Below are 20,727 nucleotides of genomic sequence, written 5' to 3' on the forward strand. Positions count from 1 at the left end.
CAGTGAAGTCTGACTCTTAATGTCAGTGAGAGCAAATCATCTGATGATAAATAACACTTGATTACGCTGTAACATATACGTTACACTGTGACTCAGCTGGTCAGCTCTTTGCTTTCTTTCTGAAAAATAAATTTGTCAGAATGACACATGCAGTAGTTTTCTGTGCTCCTCTGTAGCTTTAATTAACATGTCTCAATTTAAATTTTAACAATTTGCTTAAACAAAAGGAAGAGCTATCTTAAGCAATAAACACAGCATCCCCTACTTTATGTCCCTCAAGTTTTTCACAATTGCTAAGCAAACCTTTCGAGTAGAAGCAGAAGAGCACCACTGTAAGGCTGCTCTGTGCTACTGCACCGTGAAAGTTGTCAGACATCAGTTGGGTAACTGAGCATCAAATTAATCTAGCGGTCATCTATGAATCTAATTCACTGATCATATCCGTGTTCTTCTATAGAAAATGATCCTTATTAGCACTAACTATTCGAGAGACGTAAAAATCTGCAGTATAAAGAGCATAAAAATATACCAGTCAAAGGCAACATTGTTAAAAAGAGCACAGGAGACGAATCATTCAGTTTGTCACAGATCAAATCGGTGTTATCTGCATTTCCATCAGCGTAAAAGACTCAGCATCTGATTAGAATCAAGTATAATAACATTTATACATTTAATAAATCACTAAATTAATACATGCATGTTCCCATGACAATAGTACTACACTGTTTGCTCTTCATTCACTGATGAGTACAGCAAGCTTCACATATATTCCCAGACCATATCATCACTTAAAAGATGCTATAAATAAAAGACTGAATGAAAACTGGACTCATGTGGACTTTCCAAGGACAAACTGGTAACTGTGCACAGCTATGCTGAAGTAAAAATGCTATTACTAAAACACACATGCTGTATTATGTTAGAAGGTGGTTCCCTTCTTACCTGCTGACCTATTGGTTTTCCTCTCATGGTTTGTTTTGGTTTTGAGTTGATTTGCAGTCAGTTGTTAAGAGTGATGGGAATAACGGCGTTACAAGTAACGGAGTTACTGACGGCGTTACTTTTTTCAGTAATGAGTAATCTAACTAATTTCTATTCCTATCGTTACAACGCCGTTACCCTTACTAAGAAGAAAATGTGGTGCGGTCGTGTTACTATTTATCAACAGAGAGAGAGAGAGAGAAAGAAAGACAGCAGAAAAAGAAAGAGCGAGTTTTGAGATGTGAGAGATTTGTGACGTTTAACGTGTTTGTAATGTGTTGTCTTATGTAGTTAGTGTGTAGTGTCGAGGATAGTTTTGTGTTGTGTGTCAGAACAATAAGGTGACTGCTGTCTCCAGGTAGAAACGGGAGTGATGCACCTGCTGCTGTCAGACCTGCAGGTATCAGGCTGTGATGTTCTCCTTTATACTGGACAGAAATTTTTGGAGTGGCACAAATAATTTGTGTGGCATCTTATTGAAAAAGGGGTGAAAAACTTTGTGGTTTGCAAAACTTGTGCATTTAATTTTAAAATTGACCATTTATATTTGCATTTAAAGTTATGAAATATGATTCATTAAACATGTTTGTGGTTGAAACAGTAAAAAATATAACATTTTCTAATCGGATCTAATGTTTTTTGTCTGATTTTAGATCAATACAGTGTGTCAAAATAAAAACATAACTGTACATAACATAACCAGAGGGTTAAACATTTTTTTAAAGTAAGGCAATAGTTGTTTTTCAAGTAATTAATTACTTTTAGAATCTTGTAACTCAGTTACTAACTTAGTTACTTTTTTGAAGAAGTAACTAGTAAATATAATTAATTACTTTTTCAAGGTAACTTGCCCAGTACTGGTTGTTAAGCTGTAATCAGCTTCACTGATTACTTCATTGGAGTGCTCTGGGATCTGTATGAGTCAATCTCAGGGACCGTGCACTTAAGTTTTAGATAAAATAAACTAAGCTGAAACCATTAAATACCTAGCAAATATGTAAGCTTTAAATCTGCCGTTTATCAGGCATCACTGAGTAATCCTTTAAATCTAACCTCTCTTGTTCCTGTCCTGTCTTTTCTTACATCTCTGAGTGAAGTTCTCACACTCTGTTCTGTCCCTGGGAAATACAGCAGCTGAAGCTTTAGCTAGTAGAAACAGTGTGACAAACTGCACACAGAGTTTGTGTGTTTGCTGGTGTTTGTTGAGCTGATAGAAACGCTGAATTTGAAATTAGCTGCAACTAAATAAACATCACTGTCTTCATGCTTCCTCCTCTAGCTAGATTCTGACACCTGCACTCCTTCCAGCCCACTTTAACTCCTCAGTATAAACACTACAAATGAAACTGCTGAACCTAATGTAACGAGTCTGTTTTGAAAACGTATGTTGTCGAAGGTACAGATATTTGTTTCACCAAGTAGACGATATGACACGATGATAACACATAAGACTGGTTTTTGAGTTAATGAATGGAATGAACACATTTTTATGAATGCGTTCATAAAAATAGTTAAACACACTTTTTGTTTTCCAAAGGTTTATGAGTTACAACGAAATTAAGGGACAGTTTACTGACTGACACATAATTAGTTCAGTTAACTGGCACATGAGCAGCTTTAAAAACAAAACCAAACAAAAACAGCCAATCAGATGCATCTACAAAGTTAAAAGAGTCACAAAATCACAGCAGTAAGAAATCAGACAATGAAACAGTCTCAATAAAAAAAAAAATCCAAAAATAACATCCAGGAACAACTGAAAGGTTTAATAGCCAGCATGTCACATTAAAACACAATGGAAAAAATATTATTATTACTATTATTACATTATTATAATAATCTCTCATTAAATACTCAGTAACCCAACATTTAAGCTGTATATTATTAATAGAAAAGAAAACTTAAACAAAGAAACAGACAAATCAGATCAGCAGTGTTCTTTCCATCTGATGTTCAGAGTTCAGAGTGAGCGTGACGATTGTCACCTGTCATGTCCTCTACCACTACATGTTCTTTCACATTAACCTCTTCCTCCTCCTCCTTAGGAGTTTGCTGCTGGGCAGAGTCAGGTTCCTGCATGTCCATAATTTTCAAGAAGTCATAGAACTCAAAAGCAGGTGGCCAGCTATCCTCATCCAGCAAACCTACAGAACAAAAATATTTTATTATAATGTGAAGTTTCATACAGAATTAAAATGAATCATATTGTTAAAAGCATATTTGTCTTAAGATTAGAAAGTAAAACACAGGAATTTTCACAGGAATGTTGATACCTGGTGTCAGAGTGCTGTAACATCAATTTCGTTTGTGTCTTCTTTACTCATCAGTCATTTTAAATGCCAATAACAATATATCAGCAAATAGCTAATATTGGCCGATATATCAGTCGGGCTTAACTTCTCCAGTCTTCTTGAGTTTATTCTATATAGCCCAGGTTGTCCTGTTTTAGCTCCTTGGTTATTAGGTTTCCCTTGTGTCTTTGTCCTCTGTGTCCCTCTCTGTGTGTCTCTGTTTATGTGTGTGTCCTTGTGTCTTCTTTCCCTTTTCTCTTCCCATGTTCTCCTCCTTATGTCTCATTTCATCCCTCCCCTGCCTGTCATTTTTATCCCATGTTTCCCCAGACCGTCATGTCTCTCCTCTCACTCTCTGTGTCTCGTCTCCATTATCTGTTCCTGCGTCCCCCTCGTTATCTCCTCCGTTATCTCCCTAATCCATCTTGTTTCCTTGTGTGTCCTTTCCTCTCAGTTCCCGTGTCATGCTATGAGTTAGTCTGTGTCTTAGTGTTTCCTGGTTTATTTTGATAGTCTTGCGTTCCATGTTCAGTGTGTTTAGTTTTGCTTCTATTTATTTCTATAAATAAATTAAATAAAATTTTATTTATTTATAGACCATTTTTGTTCCTGAAGTTCAATTTATAATCGTCACAACAACTTTTTTCACTTTTATAAAATGACTTCAAATAATAATTTTAGGACTCACTCATATATGACAACCATCGCTACCTGTAAACTAAATGCGAGTCTGCAAACATAATACAGGTTTAACAGCATTTCCAAATCGATGAATAGTAAAAATGAATACATTGCAATCCAGCAGAAGAGTTTTGGTTAAAACAAGATTACAGCAAGTCAAAAACAGAACCTTAAGTCCTGCTGCATTAGTAAAAAGGTTGTTAGTCTGCAGTTTGTGTGCAGAGAATCAATTAAACGTTGTGCATTTCAGTGATGGAGACCAGCATCTTATCTCGGCTCTTGCCTTTATACACTCCAGAGCTAAAAGAGGACTCCAGATAGTTCGGGTTTCATATCTGAACTACGTTCAACAGTTATATTAACAGTTCTCTCACTGATAGAGAAGACTGCTGAATGTGTAGTCAGTCTTTATGGTGGGAATGTGCTGACCACAGGTATTATTTCTATTTAGAAATATCACCAGTACAAGTAATTTCTCAGACTAACTGTTGTATGTAGAAAGGCAAATGTAAATAGACAGAAGGACAGCCTCTTGATCACAAAGGTCAGTCAACAATCACACACAATGTCTGCTTTTGTCGTTGCATCCAGTCTCATTTGATGACTTTGTGCGAGATTTTCAAAATGTGCTTGTAACTCAAATAAATTCCAGGTGACTAGAATCTACAAACTGCTAAAGGTAAATCTGAGGCATAGTTGAATTGTTTATTATTGATTTTTTATTGACTGGAAATTCCATCCAGACTAAGGTGACCTGAACATTGAAATCTTTAAGGTAATCTTGCACATTTCTACTCTCAATTCTGCTTTTAAGAGTGACCGGTTCATTAACTGTCTGTAATAAGGCAGAATTATAGCTGTATAGCATAGCTGTCTTGGAATTTATGGGATTGTAAACTCAGCTTTAAGCTTTCTCTTCTCTCCTCCTTACCTGTTGGTGACTCAGTACCATCCTCGACCCTTTGCAGCCAGTGAAGGACTGAGGAAGCCACTATGGGGGTGTTGGGTGGGTACTGGTATATTTGGTCTCCAGAGGGCAAGTGTGTGAGGACTAGTGCAGGAAGAGGGGGCATAAAGCCTACGTATGACCCCAGGACGGACATACCAGCTGTAGTGCGTCCACTAAAACAAAATATATTTTTAAAAAAAGTATAAATAAAAAAGTGGGGATTTTGGATTGTGTACACGATGGAAAAATAGAGCAGCAAATAAGCAGAAACAGAAACGTACAGATGGATCCAGCAGGCCAAATATCGCTCCATCGTTTCCCCTTCCGACTCTACTAATGTTCTCATCTCCTTCACCAGCGCCTGGTTCTGCCTTCGCCCAATCTTGTCCTCCTCCTCTCCCACAAACAGAAGGAGTAGGGCTTTGCCCAGCAAGAGGAAGGATGGCAGATTTTCTACAGTCAGCTCAGGCTGGGGATAGAAATCATGAAAAGAGGACGAAGAAGTGCCAAATAACACAAAGACTTCAAATATCTGCATTTTCACAAACTCAGTCATCACACTACAAACCAGATAAAACACAGGCCAGTGAAATGAACAACATCCCAAATGAAAAAGAGAAGGTTTGACTTTGACACAATCAGCACAAATCTTGAGTTTCGGCTAATTATCCAAAGTTTACACATCACTGGTTTTTGCTGCACCTGCAACATCCTGCAGAAAACCTGCTTACAAAGGTCAGCACCAAGCATGTTAGAAGCAGCTGTTTACTTCCTGTGAAGAAAACTGCAGGTGGAATTTTAAGAGGGTCTGTCAATTAAATAGTGAGATGGCTGAGCCAATATTAAGTGATAAAGATTTACTAAGCAGAGCACGAGTACAAGGCTGCGACTGCAAAATAAACGTATCCATGAGAGTGGACGGTACTGCGAGTCATCTGCTGACAATGCACAAATCTGATTTAATGCTGACCTGTGCAATCTACTATAACTGACACAAATTACTGTCACGTTTCTGTTTAAATACTCTCCGAATTCTGTACAGTTAAAAGGAAACAAAGAGATATAAAACAAAGCGCCTCATCAGTCCCGTCAGCAGCTTTTAACACTAGCAGGGATTTTTCTGAGGGTGCAATTCTCCTTGAATTATATATGACACATTTCAGTCCAGGTCACTCTCTCACCATCATAAATAACACAGAAGCAAGTGTTAATGTCTCCATTTAACTCATTGTATCAAGTCATATTCTGTGATTGATTGGTGTGAGGTCATCAGCACAGCCAGAGGGGAGAATGTGTCATTGACTGGACTTTTGATCCCAAGCTCCATGGAAGCATTTCCACAGCAGGAATCAGACCCTTAACCCATCTTATCATCCATCAAGGATTACCGAAGCATTACTCTGACCTGGCATGACCTCTGTATTTGGAAAGCCGTAACTAAACCACATGTGAAGCCCATTACCTGAGACTATGATACTATGAACACGCCATAGTGGCTTTTATAAACATCCAAGAATTGTATATTGTATTGTAATGTATTTTCAAGTGGGATTAAGGAGGTCCTCAAAGGCCAAGAAAAGGGTGGAGTGCTCACTCTGGGTCAGGGACAAGTTCCTGCCCCAAGTGGAGGAGTTTAAGCATCTCGGGTACTTGTTCAAGAGTGACGGGAGAAGGGAGCGGGAGATCGACAGACAGATTGGTGCGGCTGCAGTGAAGCGGACACACTGTACTGGTCCGTCGTGGTGAAGAGAGAGCTGAGTGTAAAAGCAAAGCTCTCACTTTACTGGCCGATCGATGTCCCTACCCTCACCTATGGTCACGAGCTGTGGGTAGTGATCGAAAGAACGAGATCGCGGATAGAAGCAGTGGAAATGAGCTTCCTCCGAAGGGTGGCTGGCTTCTCCCTTAGAAATAGGGTGAGAAGTTCAGCCACCCAGAAGGGCCCCAGAGTAGAGCTGCTGCTCCTCCATGAGCAACATGAGCGCTTCCTGGGTGAGGTGTTTTGGGCATCTCCCATTGGGACAAGGCCCTGGGGCAGACCCAGGACACACTAGAGAGTTTATATCTCTCGGAAGCTGGAAGAGGTGGCCGTGGAGAGGGAGGTCTGGGCTTCTCTGCTTAAGCTGCTGCCCCCACGACCCGGCCCCAGATAAGAGGAAGAAGATGGACGGATTATAGTGATTAAAATCAAGCTGGACTTAGTTATTCACTCACTATTCCTGACTGGATGATTGCATTGAAACAAGTCATCCAACTTGAATTTGTGACTAATTTTGCAAAAAATGATAAAGACAAGTGTACACACACACACACACACACACACACACACACACACACACACACACACTATGGTTTACCATTGGGTGGAGCAGCGCAGTGTTAATGTGTGTGAGCAGCTCTTCAGCAGACGAGGAGGCAGGCAGTGTGAAAGGATGAGTGTGTGTCCTCCAAGATGGAAACACTAACACTGCGGGAAGGTCTACAGTGTGGTCTGCAGCCCTGCATAGTCAACATGCACGCACGCACGCACACGCACAATATAAGTAAAACTAATAAACAATATTTTAAATGGTTAAAGTTTAAATATTAAACATTAGAATCACAGCTAAGTTTCTAATGACAGGTATGTCTAAACCTTTACAAAATGTAACTACAACACTGATTAAAGCGTCTTTCCAAAGCCAGGTTGGATTATAGTAGGTACATGTAGGATTTCCACCCCTCAAAAACAAACTGCTTAACTGTCCATCTCCTAAAGCCTTTAAAAGCAATTGGAAATCCTACATTTCAAAGTTAGGAAAAACAGACAACTCATGGAACTATATTTTGTGCTTTTCAAACTTCAGCTACAGTGTGTTTTTCAAAACTTCCAGTAATTTAGGACTTTAAACTCGAAGAAGCAGTTTGCCAAATTGCCTCAACCTTGAAATGGTAGAGCTCGTACCATTTCTCTGCCAGTTCATCTGTCAGCAGTCCAGTCAGTGCGTCTCCTCTCAGGGACTTTGCTGCTTCGGTAAACGCTGCTAAACATGGCAATAAAGAAAAATTTGGAAAGAAAGAGTAAGTAATACAAGATACTGGAAACACACTGTCTATTTAAAATAACAAAGAGGAAAAGACTAAAATCAACAATGAGCAGAATCTGAACTCATTCGTTTGTGTTGTCCAGAACTGAATGAAAGCACAACAACGAGCTGCATTGTTAGATCAGGTGATATATTTCCACATTACCATGAACACTCACACTGCAATTTATTTTGACCGATCGCTCAACTGTCGCAGTGGATGCACCAAGCAAGCAGCCTCAGTGATATCAATGTGAAAATCCTGGGCGACTTCCTTCTGGAAGATTATCTTGTTAATAATTTTACCTCCTCATTACGTACGACTCTCAATACTGTAGCTCCTATGAAAGAGAGAGCTTCCCTTCATTGGTTCCAGTATCTAGTATATTTTCTCTGTATCTATTATTGTAGGGTCTACCTTACAATATAAAGCACTTTGAGATGACTGATGTTGTGATTTGGTGCTATATAAATGAAATTGAATTTATTGTGACAAAGCAGACAGACAGCTACTTTCCCACTCGATTGTTTACCACTCCCATTCATATAGTGATCATGTGTAGTGATCTGCCCCTTATTTATCACCCCCACTTTCCAAACACCAAGATAGCAACAGTAAAAACACTCATCTCATCGCTTTAAAACAGGAGTTCACAAACCAACAGAGGTCACAGTAGCTAAATGTATCTTTTATATATTAGCCAGAGTAAGTATTAGCTGATTACACCTACTCTGTTACTGTAAACACAATGCTAACATTGAGATAGCTTTGAATGTGAATGAGTACAGACAAAAGTGTTAATTAACAGCTACAAAACACCTCCAAGTATTTCTCCCCCACTCCCTTAAAAGTTCTTGTTTTGATTGCAGCTACTGGGAGATCTTCCTTAGTAGTATAACCATAACTAATAGAAGTTTAGCATTTGCACTGAGGCTTCCCTTGCAACAACAATGCACAATAACAACATCTTACCTGTTTGTGTCTGGGCCTCAAACAATCCCACAACTCTGTCAAGCTGGTACCCTGCTAGCTCAGGATGAGGCACTTCCAGAAGGAATGATTGCGCTTCCTCTAGAGTGGACAGACGAACAGGAGAAGCTACACGGCTTCTGGTTAAAAAAATCAAGTCCACACAAACACACGTGTACATGTAAGTAGACTGACATTAAAAAGACAGCGCTACAAGACTAAACACACCTCCATTTCTATTTCAGGTTAAAGGGAAAGGATTGTACAAGTACACTAACTGCTATTTCATCAGTCCTTGATTTGGACCCGACTGAGGTTAAAGGCTTATATATGACTTCAAAGTTATATTCATGTTTTCTCACATCATGATGAAGCGATGTAGTGACTCACTACCCAGCATTCCTCTGAAGTGCTGGGCCGGATGCTGGGGGTGAAGAAGCAAGACACTGGGAAAGGCAGTGATTGGCTGGAAGGGGACAGCACTGCCTGGCTGAGCGGCGCAGAGGTCGGTCCATTCGCTGCAGTCGACCACACTCATCTGAACTTCGTTGACCTCTGAGTCTTAAGGTCAGTGAGAGCAAATCATGTGTTGATGAGTGAATTTTCTATCCATTGTTGCTATTAATCAAGTTTTGAAATGTGCAAATGAGGCCTGAATATTACATCTGCCTAGATAACAATCCTTTGTGGTTAAGGCAAAAGGGCAATTCATTCAGTACATGGATTTAGACGACTGTATGTTGGTTCACAAGGGGGTTTCATCTTTTGTAAATTTAGACAAACTGTAAAGCACAATAATAGGAGTCATAACTGACGTGGTACTGCCATCCAAACACACTTCTGTTCAAATACAGATCTCTGTTTTGACGTCTGCTAAAATAAACAGTGGAAACATAGCCCCCCCCCCCCCAAAAAAACTGCTTGTTTACCTGCAAGTCTCTCTGCAACTTCAATGAAAGAGCTGAGAAAAGCCATTGAAACAGCATCCCCTGGTGGGAGAAAACAGAAACTGCAATTTACTTGCATTTCATGTTCAAGAGGAAAACTTTTTTTTTTTTTTTTTAAACATAAAGTATGCCTGGTTCATATAAGAGACATTATATGAAAGAGATGAATTCCAAAACAGTAAATATGGTGGTAGAAGTATAACTTCCATGGGGAGGAAAAAGGCTTCATAAAGACTGTTAGAAGTACGGTAAATGAGCAACATTGTTAGAGTTTTATATCAGATTTTTCTGATGATTCTATACATGTAGTTTCTCTTTCCTGGTAAATACTGAATTTGTTGTATTAACTGCCTAAAGTGCCAAGACGCCTCTAAAGCAGCGACTCTGTCTTACATTTGAGGTAGAAGAGCACCACTGTGAGGCCACTCTGTGCTACTGCACTGTGAAAGTTGTCAGACGTCAGTTGGGTAACTGAATCCATGTCCGATAAGGTGCCTCTGTTTTCAAAAACTGCTGCTGCGATTTCATCGTCCAGCTTGCCTGGAGACAGATGCAGACACAAAAAAGTTAATCTCCTGTTCTCATTCTTCCTTTTCTTCACGCTTCTTTCACTCTTGAGTCCCTTTACCAAAATGTGAATCTTCCTCATCATCATCCACACCTTCATTGTCTTCTTCATCCTCCTCCTCCTCTTCATCTTTTTCTTGATCTGCGAACAGCACCAACACCTCATCGAGGCTGTTTAAGGTCAAATACTTTACTTCTAAACTCTGGAGGTGCACACACACAAACAAAAACGTGGGTAAGAATAACAGGTACTCTCATTCTGTGTATTATCTCGTGCCATGTTAGAGTCACACCTTCTCAGGCAGCCTGTAAGCAGCATTGTACTCATCAAGGGTTTTCACTGCAGGGCTCTGCCTGGAAACACACAAACCCATAAAAGAAATTATCTTAATGTCTTCATATCCATGCTCGTACATGTAGCTGGAGCTGTTGCACACCTGTGTACAAGCAGCAGCAGGGCGAGGCCTCGCAGCCTCCAGGCCAGCGTGGTGGCCGTATCGAGGTCCAGGTGCTCGGTTGCGGGATGAGAGAAGAGGAAGACCTGGGGAGTCTGCTGGTAGGGGAACTGGGGGGGCTGGACTGAGGAGGGGTCGTCGTACACCTCGGTCTGGTAAGGAAGAGACACAAAGTGTTAAGAGATTCTACTCCTGGTGGTAGGGTGGCTCTTTGTGCACAACATGCTCATGGTTACTTTTTTTGTAAATTTGGTAAGTTGTACGTTGCTTTTTTCTAAAGGTCTACTTACAAAACACAGCTGCAATGACAGCACAATAACCACATGATCTAATATGCTGTGTTCCTGTTAAAAGGGTGTTTTTTCTTCCCGCTGACGCCAAGTGCTTGCTCATAGGTGGTGATCTGATCGTTGGGTTTTCTCAGTATTACTGGAGGATCTTTAGCTTACAATATAAAGCATTTGTTATGATTTGACACTATAAAACTAAATTGACTTGACTTGTGAACTGTGAAGAAGCTTGCGTAGTGAGTCTTATATTGTTATTAAAGCTGCTTTTACAGGAAGCATCGAGTAAGTCCAACTTTTATTCGCACCTCAGAAACGTCAGCCTACAGGTAACTGAAAGAAATGTCACGATATGTGACTACTATACACAAAGAGAACAGGAGGCTGTGTTCTCCTTTTTCTTATGTTCGCTAGCCCCATCAGCAACATCTCCACTTAGAGACACATCAGTAGTTTTGTCTCTTGCATCATTTCATACACTCTTGTTGCTTCTTAATGACTGAACTCCTGAATTTCTTTTTGATCTTGCTCTTTTGTTTTGGACCGCTGAGTTTAACAGGTTAGTTTAGTTTAGTTGTCAGTGTCATGAAGGTTGGTCTATTTTACCCTTGCTAAATCACTGTGGTAACTTATGCTGAAGCCCAGCTTCTCACCGAATCTTTCACTTAAAATATATTTTAGAGCAGGGATGCCTACTGTGAGGCCCGGGGGCTAGAAATGACCTGCCAAAGTGTCCAATCCGGTCAACTGGAAAATGTACTACGGCGGGGACATCCCTGCTTTAGAGCTATAAAGACTCATTGCTGAAGAAATACACTTTATACATGAAAGTTGTTAAGCCGTACCTTACTAATGCCACTGATTGAAGCCCAGCCAAAGAGTTACAGCAGCTGGAATTGCACCTAACAGAGATCAGATTAGAAAAGTGATCAGTTACATCTGTTGGCCACTTCTTGCCAATAATCTTCATTTATTAAAATAAATTTCACTTTGACCTGGCAACAAATAAAGCGTTCTCAATTTTTCCTCTATGAGCTTGTGGGAGATTGAACACACTGACTAAATATTTTAATGTATCTGAGGTGTCAGAGCGCTGATGTGCAGCTGTCACATTAGTAACAAACAGCAGGAATGACAGGGCACTGAGAAATAAAACACTTAAACAACTCAAGACAGTATTCTGTTTTTTTGGCATGTTTGTGAAGATCAGAAATTGAGAAGATTAACAACCAACTGCAGCACCGCTGTCTTGTCTTATTTGCATAGATCTGTATCACCAAATGAGCACAGACACTGAGCCTAAAGCAGAAAGAACACTGATAACAACCCTTATCTCTGACTGGGGTTTTGTCAACTCAGCTAACGCAAAGAAAACTGAACCATGAACTTCACTCTGTTCGCACGACGCCAACAGCTCGATGACATTTTATACGCCAAATAACCTGATAAATTTTGCATTAATTTACAAAGTAATCCTGTACCAGCTTACAACTAGTGGAGCCTCCATGAGCTGCAGGAAGGAGTGGAGGCTTAAGGTGGATAGGGGTTTCCTCATGCGGGTCAAAGGGCAGCGCTCAGAGGTCATTGGGGTCATGAACCCACTGTGAACTCTGCAGTGGAGGAACCACACTCGAGACGAAGGAGACGATTCGTTTACACTGAAAGACACACAGAGACAACTTCCTGAAAACACAGACTAACATCAAACACATTCATACTGTCGGGTCTTTAGTTTATAACATGAGAAATTACATGAATCCTTTTCTTTGTATCCACACTTGTGTGTTTGTCTATGCATTTCCAGCAGGATGTCAGACTTTTCATATTTTCTCCCAAGTATTTGGAGTCAGACCAGAAAAGCAAAAATTATCCTGGGTATGTTAAAAGCCTGTTTCGAATGACAGTCCCTTTGGTTTTCACGCCATGTGAGTTTAAGGTTTTGAGCATGTATCTCTGAGGTCACAAGGCCACAGCAGAGACATCAGCTGTCATCTTAAACTTTCAGTAAATATCACACGAGCTGCTGTAGCTGGAACTACATTTGCTGCACAGCTGTAGGACACTTTGCAAAGAGCCTCAATCTCAGCTTCTTCTTTTCTATGTTGTGTTACGTAATATTCAAAGCGCTTCACTTGTTCCACATTTTGTCATGTTACAGCCTTATCCCCAGCTGGATTCAATTCATTTATCACCTGAAAAATTCTACTCACAATACCCGATAATGACAAGGTGAAAAACATTTGATTTATATTTTCGCAAATGCATTAAAAATTAAAAGCAAAACTAAATGTACACAATTTTTCACAGCCTTTGCTCAATACTTTGCTGAAGCACCTTTGGCAAAATTACAGCCTCAAGTATTTTTGAGTATGATGCAACAAGAAACACTTTTTGGGGGGAGTTTCTCCTCTCAGGCAGGATGGGGAGCATTGGTGCACAGCCATCGGGTTAATCGGGTTAAGTCTGAGCTCTGGCCGGCCCCTCAAAGGTATTCACAGAGAGGTCCTGAAGCCACTTCTTTGTTATCTTGGCTGTGTGTTTAGGTTGTTGTCCTGTTGGATGATAACTCAGCAGGTTATCATTAAGGATGTCTCTGTACATAGCTGGTCCCCCAGTTCGTGCTCCAAAAAACCATTCCCACAGCATGATACTGCCACCACCATGCTTCACCGTAGGGATGGTATTGGCCTGGTGATGAGTGATGCCTGGTTTCCTTCAGACACGGCCCACAGTATTCAGGCCAAACCAAAGTTAGTCCTTGTTTCATCAGACCAGAGAATTTTGTTTCAGGTGCCTTTTGGCAAACTACACGTAGGCTGTCATGTGTCTCTTACTGAGCAGTGGCTTACATCTTGCCACTTTACCACACGGGCCTGATTACTGAAGTGCTGCATAAGTGGTTGTCCTTCTGGAAGGTTCTCCTGGAGCTCTGTCAGAGCAACTATTGTGTTCTTTGTTACGTCCCTGACTAAGGCTACGTCCACACTAGCCCGGATAGATTTGAAAACTGTTTTCGTCTGAAAAACGCTCCACGTCCACACTAGTGTTTTCAGTCGTTTTCACAGAGTTCTGCGTCCACATTGAAACGTCCGAAAACACTTATGTTCCAGTCCTGTGCATGCGGGAAAAGCAAGACGATTCGACCTGCCTCATTTTTGTCTACCGTTTATTTACTTTCCAGCTCTTTGAAACGTCGCAGTAAAATGTTGAGGAAAAGCACTGAGTTTTTTAAATGGACTAACAATGAGGTGGAGTTGTTGCTGTGAGTAACACAAAAGTACAAAGTTGCAAAAGCGAGTGAGAATTAAAGATGCGTTTTCAAAGCGCATTAGTGTGGACATAGCCTAAGGCCCTTCTACCCTGAACCCTCTGTGCTCATTGGGACTTTCCCCAGATCTGTGCCTTTATACAATCCTGCACCAGAGGTCTACAGACAGTTCCTTGAACTTTGCGGCTTGGTTTGTGCTTGGTGTGTCTTCTAAATGACATCCAAATGAATTTACTACAGGTGGACTCCAATCAAGTTGTAAAAATACTTATGTACATGTTATATTTGTGTGGTTTTTTTTAAATACATTTACAAGAAATTCAAGCGAACTAATGTCACTTTGTCATTATGGGGTATTGTGTGTAGAATGTTTTAGTTGAAAACTGAATTTAATCTAACTTGAAAGAAGGCTGTATCGTGACAAGATGCTGAACTAGTGAAGCGCTGTGAATACTTCCCAGGTACAAGTGTTGTCATTGACTCCTGCTCTGTACACAAAGAAAGGCCAAAAAGAACATACCCTAGGTGCTTCAAAACGGGTCCTCCTGTTATGAGAATAAACTGATATTTGGATCCATACACATAGGCCGTCTCCATAATCGATCTGTGCTCTTAAGAAAAAACAAACAAAGATGATACATTTAATCAATCACTGGGACAATGTGTGTCTTACAAAGTACGATCAAACCTATGAGTAGCTACTAAAAAGTTTACCATCTTTAATTTAGGACTTGGTGATATGACCTCAAATTAACATCATGATTTTGAATTTTGATCGATGAATGATTATGCATACACATACACAGGCTGGTGACCTGTCGCAGGGCTAACACAGAGAGACGGACAACACTCGCACCTGTGGGCAATGTAGAATCACCATCTGCTGGAGTTTTACAGTCGGCTCAGTGTTCGAATTACGCTCTGAGTCATGTGACAACACAAACGGTATGTTTTATAGTTTATATAAGTATTAACAGAAATGAAAAACAAAGAAACAAAAATAACAGACACGGGCAAGATTGTGATTGTCCGTTTTGATTCCTTTTGAATTAACTGCCCAGCCTTACATTAATTACTATCCTTCCTGTCCTTCTTCCCATACCTTGTGTTCCCAGACTGCAAACATAACCAAGCACAATGTCTTTCTTCCCTCTGGCTGCCTTTTCCATTGCAAGGAGGTCAGCGTCTGTGTGGACATACTTTATCTCATCACGTAGAATGGCGCTGGAAGAGAAAAGCCGTCTTCAGTTAAATGCCAGAAGTACACGTTTGGCTCCCTCCTTTCATTTTTTCCCCCAACAAAGCTCACCAAAAGACAAAAAATAATGAGTGACTTTGGTTCTGGTTCAATCTCAGTGGATCATCTGAATGTATGTGATCCTAAAGGGTTCAAAAGTTAAAGTTTCACAAAGGTCTCTACAACACAGAGCATAAGCCTTACTTACAACAAGACTTCGGAGACTATCGAGTTGACGTCAAAGATAGTGTCCAAATCAAAACTCAAGAACTCCTTACCGCCTCTAGCAACAGAAAGACAAGGGCAGATTCAACGAGATTGCAACCATGCAGACACAAAAACCCTCATGAAGGTTATAATGTTCAGTTTTTATTCTCACTGCTGTTGAAAGTCATTGATGAAACTTTATGGACACTGAATGTTTTTTTACAGTTACAAATTCTAGTTTTAAAGGGAAGCTGTTAAGAAGTTTACTGCATTACATTTCAGTTTCCATAATACTTTGTCCACTTCATTACTATATATTAGGGGAGTAGGTAAAAAGGTTGATACAGTAGCATTAATAGTGTATCTCAGTGATGATAGCTGGGATAATACCTTTTGTGTTGATTGTTAGAAATACAATGAGAGTAAAGTTTTCATTAATATGAGCAGTAGTCCTTCCAACATGTAGTTAGAACTTCCTCTGGACTCTGATGCAGAGCATTTAGGGTGGATGCCAACAGGTGGCAGCAGATATTTTCATACTGAGGAGCAACAGAAATTGAAGTGGGGGAGAGACCAGTTAGATATAGTTTGGTGGAATAACTTTGCCTGTTTAACACAGCCAACAGAGTTGGGATCTGATTGCTCATGGAGTCAGGAATCAGGTTGAAGGGAAGCTACGTCTTTTCTTTCTTGATGAGTCAGAGATCAAATTCAAACACAGAGCTAAATTACACCAATTTTTACATTAAATGTGAACATCACTTCCCAGTGTGAACAAATGCCAGTGAATTAAGTTGGAAATCACAGAGAAAGAGACAATCAGCAGATTTATTATCCTTATTTACAGACTTGAATTGTTATTCTTCCATTCTGTTACTGTAGCTTAGCATGATTCACACTTTAAAATAACCGTCACTTATTGTGCTTTGGCTGCTGTAGGTCCCACTTCACCCACGCTCAGAAACAAGCTATTTTAGTTCACTTTGCCCATCCTTTAAAACATCTTTCTTCTGATTGGCTGCCCCTCCATGTTCTGGTCATTTTAGAATGAACACATACTGAGACTTTACAACTCACCTGAACAAAAAAGCAGTGTGCAGCAGCTGTTCCTCTGCGCAGTACGTGTAAACCAGCTCTTTGTTACAGTTCACCTAAAAAGCAACGACAAAAAAGTGATTCAACATCAACTTCAATGACTGATGAAGCGCAGTGCTCACAGGGGTCTACACTTACCTTACCAACTAGTACTCCATAATCCTGAAGAGCTTCAACAGACTTCTCCAACTCCACCAGGAACAGAGAGATGGTCGGAGAGACTGGAAACAGAGGAGGCGACAAAGAGAAACGCCTTTCAGACACGGACTGCTTTCCATTAATCTGAATCCACACGTTTTAATGTATGATGAATTTTCTCTTACTCATCTTATGCTACACATTCACATGTATTAAAGATTTAATTTTTTTTATTAAACTGAACTTTTAAAAAACTAAACCTTAAAAAAAAATGTTGTTTGACATCATTTAATGACTGAATCTCAATCTGTGAACACATTTCAACATTAAATGTGTTTGGATTACAATCAGACTGTAGCTGCTTTGAAAACGTCACTCTAAATACATTTGATTCAGTTTAGAGCCTTAAAGTCATTTCAGCTTCAGCTTCACTCAAAAGTACACATCATTTGCAAGATCCAACTGTGACAGACAGTTTTCCATTAGTGTGACCGATTACAGCACGACTAATAATTGATCATTGATCAGTGTGTAACATACAGTAAATGTTTGCAGTACTGCCCACACACAGAGTTAGAGTTGTGGACTCTACAGAATTGATTGTGAGCTGGTTATGAATAAACGTGATCGCTGTCTCTGTCCTTATATATTTATGACTCAATAACTGGGAAAGTGTTCATGTTAAGTACACAAAACAGCAAACTCCCGTAAAACTGGTATTTCTGTGTCTGTAAAAACATAACATGAGCTTTGACAGCAACTTTATTACCTTGGAATGGAATCAAAGCATCAGTCACCTGGTTCAGGAGGGGAGGAGTCAGAGAGAAACTGTCTCTGTGAACTAAGCCTGCCAGCAGGTCTAGTTCACAGAGTCTGTTACCCTGGCAACTGACTCAGAATTTAATTTAATCGTCTTTCTGGAACAGAAAGCGAGAGTTTCCCTTATTTATGGTGAAAGCAAACCCAGAGATGTTAGCTAATCCTGCTTCCTGGAATAGGGCCCTAGCAGACAGAATGTCACTCACTATTTATGCACAGCCAGAAACAACACATTGATGTTCTGGTAGTCATTTTGGTCTTTTTAACCCTCCAGCATCATCTAGAATCTCTGCAAAGCTCTTCTTCATCTCTTCATGTAGAAGAGATGGCTCTCCTGCAAAAATGCCGCACAGCTCCTTATTTCAGTAAACTGACGTCACGTCAGCATGGCTGCTAATTTCATTAGCATGTTGAACTCATCAAAATACACTTGTTCAGCACGCTTGCATGTTTCACATCACAAGCCTGATAATGAGGAGCGTGGGACCTATGACAAATATACAGCAGCACAGCTGAGATAGCATGAGCAGTGAGCGGCCTACCTTGATGCTCAAAATAGATGAACATCATCTTCCCAGAATGCAATTTCTCATAAAAGTCCGCAGCTGTGTATTCAATCAGGTCTGAAGTGTTGGCCTTGTCTGTGCACCGTCCCGACCTCATCCACAGCAGGAAGACAGTAACACACATCCACATCATGGCTGAGGTGTGTTCTTTGGAAGAAACAATACTGTTAAAGGAGCACAATTGTATATATATATATAGAGTTTGTAATAATCTCAGCTTCTGAAATTTCCAAACTGCGCAGGGGAGCTGTCATATTTGAGTCCTAAACAAGAAAAGGGGACGATTAAGGCTCGTTATTTTTTTTATGTGACCCATACCATCTGCTATAACTGGTTAATATTTCTTGTTCGGCTCAATCAAATGAACAGCAGCACGCAAGAAGTGACAAAAAAAGCATGCTATCTGTTACCTGAAGAAGCAGACTGCAGAAAACCTTAAGGCTTAACTTGTTTCTTTCCAAGAGGTAAAAACCACAGCTAAAGCATTGTTGGAGGGAGAAACATCACAGCGATAATTATGAGCAAAAAACCATCTTACAAATATAAAACGTCCAAAAAGTCCAAAAACACCGCTTTAAGATTTTCTTAAAAGCTAATTCTTTAGCTAGGCTTGCTAGCTGCCTATTGATGGATATTCGTGCTAAGGGCTTTAAATAGCTAACAATTAGCTGATATTAGTTTTAAATTTAGAATATGCATGTCGCTATATGTCCGCGGGGAATCTAGGCCCAAACCAAAACTGTTTCCAATGTTATTTTTCGCCTTGATACACAATGAAATCTAAGAAAATAGTTCAAGATGTGACTCTCCAATCTTAGCAAAACACTGTTAAATGCTCAGTTACGACGGCACTTCCGGGAAGCGTTTCAAAATAAAACCACAATAATATATATTTTTTTAAATTTATTTATACGTGCAAGCAAACATGAAAATATAGCATATAAGCCAAAAACAAGGACTGTACAGTTATAAAGAGCTTGAAAGTCAATATCATGTATCACCAGCTATATTCTTCATCACAGCCTCTATTTCTTCTAATTTTTTAAGCAGTCCTCAGGAATGGTTCCCCAAGCTTCTCGAATGACATTTTAAGCTCTTTCTTGGGATGTTGGCTGTCTTTTGTTCTGCTTTCTGTCAATATTATCCAGCACTGCTTCAATAATATCGAGGCTCAGACTCTGGAGACGAAAAAAATCAATGACTGATTAGGTTTTTCTATCCAGGTATACTTTTATTGCCTTGGCAGTGTGTTTGGGCTCAGTGTGATGATGGAAAATTAAACTGCTGCCAATCAGATGCGTTCCTGTTTGTATTGCATGGCGGATCAGAATCTAACGGTACTTTTCTGCGTTTATAATTCAATCAATTTTGATAAGATACCCAACACCACTGGTTGAAATGCACCCCTAAACCTTGGCTGTTGTACCTCTCTTCTAATGACCTCTGTACAAATTGGTGATATTGATTAATATTCCTCTGGAAATGGTCAGGGACAAGGACAGGAGTGAAAATAAATGATAATTCAATTTATTTATAAAGCGCTAAATCACAACACAGTCGCCTGAATGCACTTTATTAAAAAAAGAAAAGAAAAGGAGCTGTGGTCAAAGGAGCTTGCAAAGAAAAGCGTCTGGACTTCTTTAAGTTACTTGAAAACGTTTCACCTCTCATCCGAGAAGCTTCTTCAGTTCTAAGGTCAAATGGTGGAGAGTCCCAGATATAAACCTAGTGGGAGAATCCCCCCACAGAGGGACAAAAGGACCCCCTGATGATCCTCTAATCCCCTGAGCCAAGGTGTGAAACTGGGTGTGGGTCCCAATCAGCCAGAGTTTCGGGTTTTTGTCCCTCTGTGGGGGGTTACTTCCACTAGGTTTATATCTGGGACTCTCCACCATTTGACCTTAGAACTTTGCAAGCTCCTTTGACTACGATGACCTGGATGACTGAGAACCTTCACAGACAAAAGGAGCTGTGACTTCTTGAAAACAAAATAGAAAAACAATTACAGGCTGCTCTCTCTTTTTTTTAGTTAACGTAAAGCTAGCATGTGCGTTTATATTGAAACCACAGACGTTTTGGTGCCTCTGACTTTTTCCTTTACCCAACTTTCAGCCAACAGTATCTATCTGTTATCTATCTATCTGCTTGCGAGAGACACCCACTGGCATCCCTGAACCAAACACATTGTGGAAGGGTTTTGACTT

General features: G+C 40.1%; 1 protein-coding gene across 1 annotated transcript; it reads right to left on the reverse strand.

The window, feature by feature from the left end:
- Positions 1-2,829: 2,829 nt before the first annotated feature.
- On the reverse strand, positions 2,830-19,347 carry txndc16 (thioredoxin domain containing 16). The gene is made up of 20 exons (XM_085348007.1): positions 18,934-19,347; positions 18,500-18,670; positions 17,139-17,221; positions 16,983-17,056; positions 15,907-15,981; positions 15,564-15,685; positions 14,982-15,072; positions 12,683-12,851; positions 10,889-11,058; positions 10,745-10,805; positions 10,513-10,654; positions 10,278-10,424; positions 9,867-9,926; positions 9,300-9,498; positions 8,941-9,077; positions 7,847-7,925; positions 7,260-7,401; positions 5,184-5,371; positions 4,885-5,075; positions 2,830-3,125 (listed from the first exon to the last, which is right to left on the reverse strand). Exons 2-20 carry the CDS (start codon positions 18,654-18,656, stop codon positions 2,935-2,937), a joined length of 2,478 nt encoding a protein of 825 aa, XP_085204133.1. The 5' UTR covers positions 18,657-18,670; positions 18,934-19,347; the 3' UTR covers positions 2,830-2,934.
- Positions 19,348-20,727: the final 1,380 nt, after the last annotated feature.

The sequence above is a fragment of the Diplotaxodon limnothrissa genome, linkage group LG23, assembly GCF_057381915.1.
Source record: "Diplotaxodon limnothrissa isolate DT_005_m linkage group LG23, D_limnothrissa_male_GT1.1, whole genome shotgun sequence".
NCBI lineage: Eukaryota > Metazoa > Chordata > Actinopteri > Cichliformes > Cichlidae > Diplotaxodon > Diplotaxodon limnothrissa.

Excerpts from the sequence above, each read along its gene's own strand:
- txndc16 (XM_085348007.1), bottom strand. The coding sequence starts at position 18,656 with ATGATGTGGATGTGTGTTACTGTCTTCCTGCTGTGGATGAGGTCGGGA. Across the intron at positions 15,686-15,906 it reads ATAGTCTCCGAAGTCTTGTT|CGCCATTCTACGTGATGAGA; the intron begins GTAAGTAAGGCT and ends TTTCTCTTCCAG. Across the intron at positions 15,073-15,563 it reads TTGCAGTCTGGGAACACAAG|AGCACAGATCGATTATGGAG; the intron begins GTATGGGAAGAA and ends TTTTTTCTTAAG.